Source organism: Rhinolophus ferrumequinum, chromosome 2 (assembly GCF_004115265.2).
Source record: "Rhinolophus ferrumequinum isolate MPI-CBG mRhiFer1 chromosome 2, mRhiFer1_v1.p, whole genome shotgun sequence".
Lineage (NCBI taxonomy): Eukaryota > Metazoa > Chordata > Mammalia > Chiroptera > Rhinolophidae > Rhinolophus > Rhinolophus ferrumequinum.
This window is the reverse complement of record NC_046285.1, coordinates 1,103,996-1,116,463: the sequence shown is the minus strand read 5'-3', so window position 1 is coordinate 1,116,463 and position 12,468 is coordinate 1,103,996. Positions and strand designations below refer to the sequence as shown.

At 44.5% G+C, this 12,468-nt stretch overlaps 1 protein-coding gene across 2 annotated transcripts in view; it reads right to left on the bottom strand.

The window, feature by feature from the left end:
* The window catches only part of FBLN2 (fibulin 2), a 100,499-nt gene that overhangs the window by 28,976 nt on the left and 59,055 nt on the right, over window positions 1–12,468 (bottom strand). For both annotated transcript variants that reach the window (XM_033089303.1, XM_033089312.1), the window contains exons 3-4: window positions 3,319–3,430; window positions 1,763–1,892 (exon numbers count right to left, since the gene is read on the bottom strand). In XM_033089303.1, the coding sequence (XP_032945194.1) occupies window positions 1,763–1,892; window positions 3,319–3,430 (242 nt within the window). The remainder of the gene's footprint in view (window positions 1–1,762; window positions 1,893–3,318; window positions 3,431–12,468) is intronic.

The following is a 12,468-nucleotide window of genomic DNA, read 5'->3' as shown; positions in this document are numbered from 1 at the left end:
TATTTCCCAGGTTCCCTTGCAGCTAGGTGTGGCCACTGGACTAAGTTCTGGCGAATGTGATGTAAGTGGAATTACTGTCTGTTATCAAAAGAGGGGCTTATCACACCCGTGTTTACAGAAGCATTAGTCACAACAGCCAAGAGTAGAAGCAACCCAAGTATCCATCAACGGATGAATGGATGAACAAAATATGCAATGGAATATTATTCAGCCTTGGAAAGGAAGGAAAATTCTGGCACATGCTACAACATGGATGAACCTTAAAAATGTGCTTGGTGAAATAAGCCAGATAATAACAGGACAAATACTGTGTGATTCCACTTAGATGAGGGCCCTAGCGTAGTCAAATTCACAGAGACAGAAAGTAGAATCGTGGGTGCCAAGGGGCTGGGGGAGGGGAAATGGGGAGTTGGTGTTTAATGGAAACCGTTTCAGTTTGAGAAGCTGTAAAGGGTTCTGAAGATGGATGGTGATGGTTGCACAATAATGTGAGTGCATTTATGCCACTGAACTGTACTCTAAAAAATAACAGAGATGGTTAATTTTACATTATGTGTATTTGCCACAATTAAAAATAATTTAAAAGGGGGTGCTCCTTCCTCCTTCTTGCTGCCTGGAGCTCAAACAGCCGTCTTGGGCCAGGAGGCAGCAAATTACAGTTGGTAAAGCAGTGAGACAGCATGAGCCTGTGTCCCTGATGACCATGGACCCTCTCGCTCCTTCAGCTCTGGCCTGGCTGCCTCTAGCCTCCAATATATGACAGAAATGCTAATGTTTTAGGGAGTGTCCCATTACTTGTAGCCAAACTGACAGCCCGTCCCTGAACTACCAACCCGAGGCCAGCATGAGTTCTAGCATAGTAACTCCTCTCTTTCTGTAAATCTCTCCAGCGCCCTGCAGACCACTGGCCTGAAACCCAAGTCCTCAGGGCAGTAATTATTCCTCTTCTCTATCCCACAGCTGCCTGGTGAGGTTTTACTCCATCCTGATCGCACTGTCACACAGAAGAACCCCCTCAATGAATGGTCTGCACAATTGTCAGAAGGGACCCAGATAATGTTCCTCAAAACTCTCCTGTTTCCCATGTCACTCAGAGTAAACGACCATCCCCATAATGATGGACGGGCTCTTCCCCATCACCTCTCTGGCCTCAGCTCCTGCTACTTTTCCCCCAGTCACTGTTCTCCAACCACAGATCTCCTTGCTGCTCCTCACACATGCCAAGCATATGCCTGCCTCAGGACCTTTGCACTTGCTGTTCCTTCTGCCTGGAAGATACTTCCCACAGACATCCACATGGCTCACCCTTCAGGGTTTTACTCAAATGCACCCTTCTCAGTGAAGCCATCTCCGGCCACTGTGAGCTGAAATTCCAGTGCTCCCCACTCCTGACACAGCTTATGCCCCTTCTCTCTTCAGTTTTTCCTTAACACCATCACCTCTAATACACCGTACATTAACATATTCATCTCAGTCTCCATCTATCCCCCTGACCAGAAAGAGGGCCCTCAGAGGGCAGGGATGTTCGTGTGGAAGTCGTTTCTGCATCCCAGATGCCTAAACAGGGCCTGGCGCACCAGGCCTGGTGTCAGAAACATTTCGTGAGGAGGCCGACATAATAACTGAAGATGTCTCCTATGCAGATGAAGAGACGCCCAAGCCCAGGGGTGAGGGTCACCACCCTGAAAAGCCCTGCAGGGGAGCCCCACCCCGGGCCCTGAGGACCCTCAGGCCCAGGCCACAAGGCCGCAGTCGAGCTTGCCTTGTACAGGGAGACGCCACAGGTGTCGCTGTCCTCCAGCCCACAGGCCTCGCCCTCCTTGGCCCCCATGGCACCAGCCATGCAGCTCTTCTCCTTCAAGTAGGACACGCAGCAGTGCTTCTGGGCTGTCCTGCAACAGACGTGCACCTCAGCCCCACCTGAGACCTAGCCCCGTCCTCCCAATGACCCTCCCCATTTCACAGAGGAAGAAGCTGAGGTGCGGAAAAAGGAAGCCCCTGCCCAAGGTCCTGTGAGTGGGACCTGTGCTGGTGCAGGGGCACTGGCAGAGCCAGCACAGCCCCCACCAAGTCACAGGCTTTGTTCCTTGGTTTAACGAAGAGGACTTAGGCCTGGACCTCGCTGGACTCAGTGCTGTGTGTCCCTGACCAAGGAGAAAGGGCAGTCGGCACCCCGAACCGCCACAGGGCCAACAGAGATAGGAAGACCAAATCCTGGGAAGGGCTATGTGGCGGGCCTGCAGAGCTGCAGCCTCCAGGGTCCCTGGTCACGCCTCCTAATCTCTGTGGGGCTGCTCTAGGGCAGAGGCAGCTGGTGAGTCGGCAGCATGAGGGCAGCGCCAGGACAGAGTCAGGCTCACAGGAGGCTGGTTCAGCCCCGTGTGAGGAAGAACATGTCCCAGCAAGAGCAGTCCAGCGACAGAAGTGGCTGTCCGTGAGGTAGTGAGCTTCCCATCACAAAAGGGATATAAGCACACAGTACAGCCACTTAGCTCAAAACTCCAGGAAGCTGAATGGGGCAAGCTCTAACTCCTAAACAGCCCCCAATTGGCAGGAAAACAGAAGGGGAAGGAAAGAGACAAGGTTAGAATGTAAATGTTTCTAAAGGTGTGCTGGATGTTAAGAAGTACGGAGTCTAACCCTGGTCATGCTCCCAGTGGGTCGTGTGATGCTGGGTGAATCACATCACCTCTCTGAACCTGTCTTCCTTGTCTGGAAAATGAGTAGGTTGGAAAAGATGGTGTTGCTGGAAAAGAGAAGTGGTGAATGGCTGAGCAAGGCCTCTTCTGGGCCTGGCACAGGGAAGGCATGCATGGGTCCCCATCCTCCCCTGCTGACACACTTGAGTCAGAAGAAACAATCGGCACAGGCAGCAGCAGAGGACAGCGAGAGGCCAGCCTTTCGGAGACCCTAGGGCAGCAGAGGGCTGAGGACCGCGGGGCAAAGCTGAGGGAGGAAAACGTGTGGGCTGCACACCGCGCAGTAGCATTGCGGTGTGTGTGCTCAGAGCAGCACCCAGTGAGTCCCAGGTGGTGATGGTCCCGTAGCACCTGCTCCAAAGTACACTCCTCTGATCATGTGTTTTAGCCGACTACGAATTTGTGTGGCCAGTTTACTTTGGGGACCAGTCTTGGGCTCTCCACACTTGCGGAAAGCCTCGCCAGCTGAGCCACAGCTGCCACGTGTGATGGCCCATGTGCACCTGGGAGCAGGTGAAGCATGTGCTTACCGTGCACTGCCAGGGCTTGGGGTCCATGGCAAGCAGAGGTCTGGAGCAGGTGAATGGGCAGCTCTGCCGGCTCCAGGGTACCCACCTACCTGCAGACGTCGCCCTCAGAGCCGCTCTCAGGGATTCCCAGGCACTCGTCATTGTCAATGGCCCACTGCTGTCCGGCTGCACAGCACGTCTCAATCAGGTCCTTCGTAGAGACTGTGGGTGGCAGGCAACACAGGCAGCGTCACCACCCTGGAGGAGGCATGCACTTCCAGGATGTCCAGGTCGTCATGCATATGAGATGCCACCAGTGCCCGTCAGACCCCCGTGACGGGGCAGCTGACCCACGCACCCGCTGCTGCGTGTTGGCTGCCAGCAACTCACAGCTGGAAGCTCGTGGGGAACTGCCTGACAGGTTGAGCTGCCCCCTGGTGCAGGGGGCTGGGAGAAGCACAGCCAGTCAGGAAGCCACCTGGGAGTACAAAGGTGACAGCTCTGTGGGCCACCGCACTCCCGCGTGCTCTGTAGGACCAGGAGCACTGTCCCACTCCTTCCTGCACCTCCCTGCACCTCCCTGTGCACAAGGGCCCCAGCTCAGGCTTGGCTTCCAATGACACAGCACTCCAAGGAGGACAAGACGTAAGAAAGCAACAGCAAGAGCAAGAGACGTTTAAAACTCAGAAAAGTTCACAGAACTAAGTTAGTGGAGAAAACTCTCTGTGCCGGGGGAGGTTGGGAGGAGCTGGGGGCAGGGAGAACACCTTAAACTCAAAGGCACAGACCGTGCACTAAGAAGCGGGTGAACTGACCACCTGAAAATTAGCATTCTCTGTGTCACAAACGCCTCCAGGAACAAATGTAACAGACTGCTGACAGGTGTACAATTTGGGAATGTCTAAAACTGAAAAAGAATTGCTATTAAGAAAATATAATAACCTCCTGAAAATTAACAACACACACACACAAAAACAACCCCAACATAAAATACCTATGAAAGTGGAAAAATCAGCAAGAGCAATAAATGGGCTCTTGGGGTGGCAGTGGGGAGGCAGCCAGTGTTGGGAGACCTGGCAGCACCTACACTGCTGAGTGTGCACCTCTGCCAGGACCTGCTGGGTCCGCTCCCGGGTACCCATGGCCCAGAATGCAACCACCACAAGAAGGCGTGCTCGAGATTCCTGTGGGAGGGGGTTGTTGCACGCAGTCTGCAGTTCATGCTGGGGAAGCGGATGAAGAGAATTTGGAGAGATCCTCCATGTAGAACTCCACAACTACCAGAGAAAACAGACTAGATGAGCATACAACATGAAGCTGCACACATGTACGCACAGCAACAGGGGCAGCACGGAACAGAACGCTGGGGGACAAAAGGAAGAACTCAAGTGAGATCATTACACAAATTCAAAAGATTGCACACAAAATAGTGATACACATTCTGCAAGAACACATAAAAAAAAATCCACAAATTTAACAGAAGAGAACTGTTGCCTATGGTAGGGACAGAGGATGGCAATGGGGAAAGGAAATACATAAAACACATAAATAAAAGAAAGCCTTGCAAAGCTGTAAAGGTGTAAGGTGCCAGGAAATGAGGAGTACAACTGACCCAACAATTCTATTCTGAGGTCTTAAAAGAAATGACATTCAAAAATAAAGCTCATCTGGAACACCTATGTAAATGCCGGGGCAGCAGGGAGCAATGGAGTAACTTTGGGCCTGGCTCTACTTCTTAGTGCTACCACGTGCAGCTGTGTCTCCTCCCAAAGACTCAGTGCCCTTCTCTGCTATGAGGACCTAATGTCTGCACAGCTGCTGAAGCCTACAGGACCTCTAAACATCCTAGAGCAATTCACGTAACCTGTAGGGCGGAGGAACAAATGCACCAAGGGGTGTCCGCAGCCTACAGGGTTCCAGGAACAGAATGAGCACTTGCTAGCATCATCAGTTTTATCTGCTAACCGGACATTTCAAGTCACCAAAGTTTTCTAAGCTTCAATTACCTTCTGTGAAACAGGGAAAATAAGCTTCAGTAATAACTTAAGAGCTGTTCTAAGGCACCAGGAGGATAGAAAGAATTCTTGATAACTGGTGTCTCTCAGGAACAAGTCACAAACATCACACTCAATAGTCAAACACTGGACACATGTCCCACTTAAGTCAGAAATATGACAAAAATGTCAACTGACACTGCTACTACTTAGCAGCTTCCTAGAGATGCTAGCAAATGCAATAAAGCAAGACAAGAAGAGGCACGAGAACTATTAGAAAGAAAGAGACGATGGTCATTATTTGTAGATGTCATGGGTTCATCTTCCTAGGGAATCAAAACAAAGTAGTAAATGAACACTAAAAACTTAGTATTATTATTATTATTGTTACTACTACTAGTATTACTACTAGTAGTATTACTACTACTATTATTATTTGCTAGCCAAAACCAAAATCAACATATTCAAATTAGTGGCTTTCCTATACATCAGCAACAATTAAATAGAAAAGGTAGTAGGAAAAAAACAATCCCATTGAAAACAGAAACAATTCTAGAAATAAATGTATAGTAAACATGCTAAATCTACATGAAGAAAAAATTGTCTAATAGATAAAACAGTATACTTTATTAAAAATATATACTGTGTATCTGCAGGGGAATATTCAATACCTTAAAGATGTCAATTCTCCTCTATTTAACCTATTACCATGTTTCCCCAAAAATAAGACCTAGCCAGACAATCAGCTCCAACACGTCTTTTGGAGCAAAAATTAATAAGACCCAGTATATTATGTTTATTTTTTATATCACATAGTATATTATATTACATTATATTATAATAAATTCCCAGTCTTATAGCAAAACAAGACCAGGCCTTATATTAACTTTTTCTCCAAAAGACGCATTAGAGCTGACTGTCCAGCTAGGTCTTATTTTCGGGGAAACACGGTAATTTCAATGCAAACCCAAAGTCCCAACATAATTTGTCATGCAATTTGTCTATGTGATTCGAAAATTCATTCAGAAAAGGAAATGTTTAAGAATACCCAAGAACACTGATGTCAGAAACAGGCGGCGTGAGAGGTCCCTTGGTTTCTCCTCTTAAAGTTAAAGCAAGTTGAACGGCTAGAATTCAACAAAGGATTCTCCGCTCAACAAACAAACATGTCTGAGAGATCCGCACAATGAAACATCTGAAGGTGGACAAATCGGGGTGAGCAGGAGAGAAGGGAAGAGGGAAGTGCAGAGATGGGGGACACAGCCCAGAGAGGGGAGGGGTCAGGTTGCAGCGTGTGCTCTCTGTAACCCTGAGCATTCTTGCTCGAGTGATCAGCATATACTACAGCTGAACGCAGGGCAGACACAGAATACAGAGGTGTGACAGCTATGGTCTAGCAGCCACCATTGCCAGGGAGAACAAAAAGCCACAGAGCCCGGTTGCCTCCCCTCACACTCCAGAGCTCGCTTCCCCTCACCCTCCCAGAACTAGCAGCAGGCCCCCGAAGAAGCTATAGCAGTGAGTGTCAAGTTACTGGAAAAAATATCAATAACAGGTCTGAAAACTGGAGAGACAGTTCCTGAAAGGCAGACACGAAGGCTAATCCCAGTGAAAGGGGTGGAGATACAGCGCTGAGGTCTGGGAGAAGAACAAAGACACAAACACACTTGCGGCCTCTCCCAGTCCACCTGGCACCCACCCATATCAGCTGATCTCAGTGGGCGCACCTGGGACACCTCGGGCAGTGCAGCAATGCACCTGGTTGCAGAGGACAGCCCTGGGATTTCATGCGCTTAGAACACCATCACATTCACTCATGGGGATGGTACCCTGAGACCAAGGGAACCTGGTCACAGAGGAGACGCGCACCTCCCTGGGGAATACAAGACATTCCCACTGACCTGAAAAGAATGCTCCTGCACCACCTACTGGAAAACAAAAGAAAGACCTCTTCTTATCAACCTGCTAAAGAGGTATCGCTCTTAAAAAAAAAATTTTAAAAAGGCAGAGTTCATTCCCATAAATACAGAGGCAGAGAAATAATCCATTAAACATCATGAACAACCAAGGTAACAAGGCAGCTCAGAAAGGAAATGAAAAAACTCTCCAGAAAATAAATGTAAAGACATGGAAATATGTGATTTAAATGACAGAGAATTCAAGATTGCAGGTCTGAATAAACTCGAGATGCAAGAAAACTCAGGCAGTTTAATGAAATAAAATCAATGAACAAAAGGAGCACTTCACCAAAGAGACTGAAACATTACAACAGAACCAAACATACATTCTGGAGACGAAGAACTCTATAAAAGAAATGAAGAATGAACTAGGGAGCTTAGAACACAAAGCTGACCAGATAGAAGAAAGAATTAGTGACATCAAAGATAGAACTCTAAATGATGCAGATGGAAGAAGAGACTTGAGAAGTTAAAAAAGAAAAAACTATCTGACTCCATCAGAAAGAGCAATATAAGAATAATGGGCGTACCAGCAGGAGGAGAAGGAGAGAAGAGAACAGAGAGCCTATTCAAATAAATATTTGATTAAGGACTTCCCAAACCTATGGAAAGAACTGGATCCTCAAATCCGAAAACCAAACAGAACACCTAGTTATCTCAATCCAAAAAGGCCTTCTCCAAGGCACATTATATTAAAACTGTCTAAAACTAATGACAAAGCAAGAATTCTCAAGGCAGCCAAGGAAAAGAAGATGGTAACCTATAAAGGAAATCCCATTTGATGATCATATTTTTTAGCAGAAACTCTACTATCTAGGAGAGAATAGAGTAAAAGATTCAAACTATTGAAAGAGATAAATTACCAGCCAAGAACAATATATCCAGCAAAGTTATCCTTTAGATACGAAGGAGAAATAAATTTTTTTTTTTCAGACATAGAGAAGCTAAGGAAATTTACCACGACAAGACTTGCCTTACAGGAAATACTGAAGGGGGTTATTCTACCTGAAACAAAAAAAAGACAAAAGGATACAAAAATATGAGTAAGATGACTAACAGACAGAAGCACAAAATTGCAACCCTTGTTCAGAGTAGGTTATTACACACTTAAATGTAACATAAAGATTAAAGGGGATTAAAAACATTAAAAAAGAGAGAAAAATTAGACAATAGCTAATGCAAGTCAGAAATGAACTTACAGCATATATAAGGATAATTTGTGACAACAAATACATAAAAGCTAAAGGTCTGAATTTGCAAAGGGGAATGGAGATAATGTGCATTCAGAAGAAAAAGTACTACTGTGTATATGAAACTTTGTTTTGCATAAACATAATGGTAACTACACCAAAAATCCAGAATTGAAACACATAACACAAAAACAGAAGAAACAGGGAAAATCGTAGAATACCATCAAACTAAAATAACAGAAACACAATGGCAAAGAAACAATGGAGACACAGAGCTACCAGAAAAAAGATAAAATAGCTATAGGAAATCCTCACATATCAATAATCATCCTAAATGTAAATGGACTGAATTCACCAATAAAAAGGCACAGAGTAGCAGATTGAATCAAAAAACAAAACCTAACCATATGCTGTCTTCAGGAGACACATCTCATCTGCAAGGACAAATACAGACTCAAAGTAAAAGGGTGGAAAATGACACTCTAAGCAAATGGCATACAGAGAAAAGTGGGTATAGCTGTGCTTATATCTAACAAAATAGATTTCACAATTAAAAAAAGTAACAAGAGGGGCCAGCCCGGTGGCTCAGGTGGTTGGAATACTGTGCTCCCAATGCCAAAGTCACCGGTTTGATTCCCACATGGGCCAGTGAGCTGCGCCCTCTAGAGCTAAGATTGTGAACAACAGTTCTCTCTGGAACTGGGCTGCGGTGAGTAGCTGGAGGTTGGCGTGAGCTGAGGTGGGCTGCTGTGTGCTGCCGCAGGCTGCTGTGTGCTGCCATGGGCTACCGTGTGCTGCCATGAGTGGCCAGTGGCCAGCGTGAGTGGCTGGCAGCCAGCGTGAGTGGCCAGCAACAAGCATGAGCAGCTGGCAGCCAGAGAAAGCTGCCGTGAGCTGCTGTGAGCAGCCTACTGAAGATCGCCTCAGCCAGGGGAGTGCAAGGCTCATCATACCAGCATAGGCCAGGGAGCTATGTCCTACACAACTAGACAATGGCTTGAACCAGAGTAGAGGGGGGAGGCGGAAGAAAGGGGGGGAAAAGTAACAAGAGACAAAGATAGACATTTTATAATGATAAAGGGATAATGACAATATATCAAGAAGATATAATACTTACCAATATATATGCACCCACTCAGGTAGCACCAAAATATATAAATTACTAACAGAACTAAAGAGAGAAACTAACAAAAAAACCACAATTATAGTGGTGACCTAAATACCCCATTGACAGTTATGGATAGACGATCCAAACAGAAAATCAATAAAGAAATGTCGGCCTTAAATGACATACTATTAGACCAAATGGACACAATCGACATTCACGGAACCTTTCATCCCAGAATACCAGAATATACATTCTTCTCTGGTGCACATGGAACATTCTCAAGGGTAGACCATATGTTGGAAAATAAAACTGTCTCAACAAATTTAAGAAGACTGAAATCATACCAAGTATATTCCCTGACTACAACGCTTTGAAATTGGAAATCAACTATAAAAACAAAGCAAGAAAAAAAACCCACAAATATATGGAGATTTAAACAAGATGCTACTGAAAAACTACTGAGTCAAAGAATATATAAAAGGAGAGGACAAAAGATACATAGAGACAATGGAGAATGACAACATGACATATCAAAACTTTTGGGACACAGTGAAAGCAGTAATAAGAGGGAAGTTCGTGTCATTGCAGGCCTATCCTAAACAAACAAGAAAAATCCCAAATAAACAACCTAACATTATATCTTAAAGAACAAGGAAAAGAAGCAGAAGTGAAGCCCAAAGTCAGCAGAAGGAAGGAAATAATAAATATCAGAGCAGAACTAAATGAAATAGAGAACAAAAAGACAACAGAAAGAAATTAATGCAACCAACAGCTGGTTCTTTGAAACGATTAATAAAATTGATAAACTCCTGGCTAAACTCACTAAGGAAACAAGATAAAACACTCAAACAAAATCAGAAATGAAAGAGGAGTTACAATGGATGCCACAAAAATACAAAGGATCATCCAAGAATACTATGAAGGACTATATGCCACCCAATTCAACAACCTAGAAGAAATGGACATATATAGAAATATTAGAAATATATAGCCTTCCTAGACTGCATCACAAAGATCTGGAAACTCTAAATAGACCGATCAACAGTAAGGAATTTGGAACAATCATCTAAAACCTTCCCAAAAAGTAAAAAGTCAAGAACCAGATGGCTTCACTAGTGAATTCTACCAGTTAAATATTATTTAATATTTATCCTTCTCAAACTCTTCCAAAAAATTGGGAGAAAAAGGCAATACTCCCTAACTCATTTTATGAGGCCCACATTATCCTGATACCAAAACCTAGTGAGAATAACACATAAAAAGAAAACTACAGACCAGTATCTCTGATGAATACAGATGCAAAAATCCTAAACAAAATGCTAGCGCATCATATACAACAATATATTAAAAAGATTATACATCATGATCAAGTGGGGTTCATCCCAGGGGCACAAGGATGCAGAAAAGGATCTGACTACACACAACATCCATTTATGATTAAAACACTTAATAGGGTCGGCCGGGTGGCTCAGGCGGTTAGAGCTCCGTGCGCCTAACTCCGAAGGCTGCCGGTTCGATTCCCACATGGGCCAGTGGGCTCTCAACCACAAAGTTGCCAGTTCAATTCCTCGAGTCCCGCAAGGGATGGTGGGCTCCGCCCCCTGCAACTAAAATTGAACACGGCACCTTGAGCTGAGCTGCCGCTGAGCTCCTAGATGGCTCAGTTGGTTGGAGCGTGTCCTCTCAACCACAAGGTTGCCGGTTCGATTCCTCGACTCCCACAAGGGATGGTGGGCTGCGCCCCCTGCAACTAGCAATGGCAACTGGACCTGGACCTGGAGCTGAGCTGCGCCCTCCACAACTAAGACTGAAAGGACAACAACTTGACTTGGAAAAAAGTCCTGGAAGTACACCCTGTTCCCCTGTTCCCCTTCCCCAATAAAATCTTAAAAACAAAACAAAAAACCACTTAATAAAATGGGTATAGAAGGAAAACACCTTAACATAATAAAGACCATATATAACAAAACCTCAGCTAATATCATAATTAACGGTGAAAAACTGAAGCCCTTTGCTCTACATTCAGGAACACGACAGGGCTGTCCCCTATCACCTCTGCTTTTCAACAGTGTTGGAAGTCCTCGCCAGATCAGGCAAGAGAAAGAAATAAAAGGTGTCTGAATTGGGAATGAAGAAGTTAAATTGCCACTTTTTGCAGATGACATGATTCTTTAGGATCTATACATCAAAAACTATGAGACATAATTAAGAGAAAACTGAAGAAAATACAAAGAAATGGAAAAACATCTGTGTTCATGGACTGGAAAAATCAACATAGTTAAAATGGCCACATTACCCAAAGCAATATACTGACTTAATGCAATCCCCATCAAAATCCCAATGGCATTTTTTAAGGAAATATAATAACAACAACAACAAAAAATCACCAGATTTGTGTGGAACCACAAATTACCCGAAAGAGCCAAAACAATCCTAAGAAAATAAAACAAGGCTGGAGGGGTATCATACTCCCTGACTTCAGTTTATATACTACAAAGCGACAAAACCAAAATAGCATGGTATTGGCTGAGACACACAGATCAATGGAACAAAACTGAGAACCCAGAAATAAATCCACATATATATGGGCAAATAATTTTTTACAAAGGAGCCAAAAACATACAATGGAGAAAAGAAAACTTCTTGAATAAACGGTGCTGGGAAAATTGTAAAGCCACATGAAAAAGAATGGAACTAGACTGCTATGTCATCATGCACAAAAAATTAACTCAAAATGGATCAAAGATCTAAACATAACCCTGAAACAATAAAATGCATAGAAGAAAATATAGGTACTAAACTTATGGACCTTGGTCTTAGAGATGATTTTATGAATTTAACCTCAAAGGCAAGGGAAGTAAAAGCTAAAATAAATGAATGGGACACTATCAAACTAAAAAGCTCCTGCACAAAAGAAACCATCAGTAAAACAAAGAGGCAACCAACTGAATGGGAGAAGATATTTGCAAATAAGACCTCTGGAAAGGGGGCTAATATCTAAAATATATAA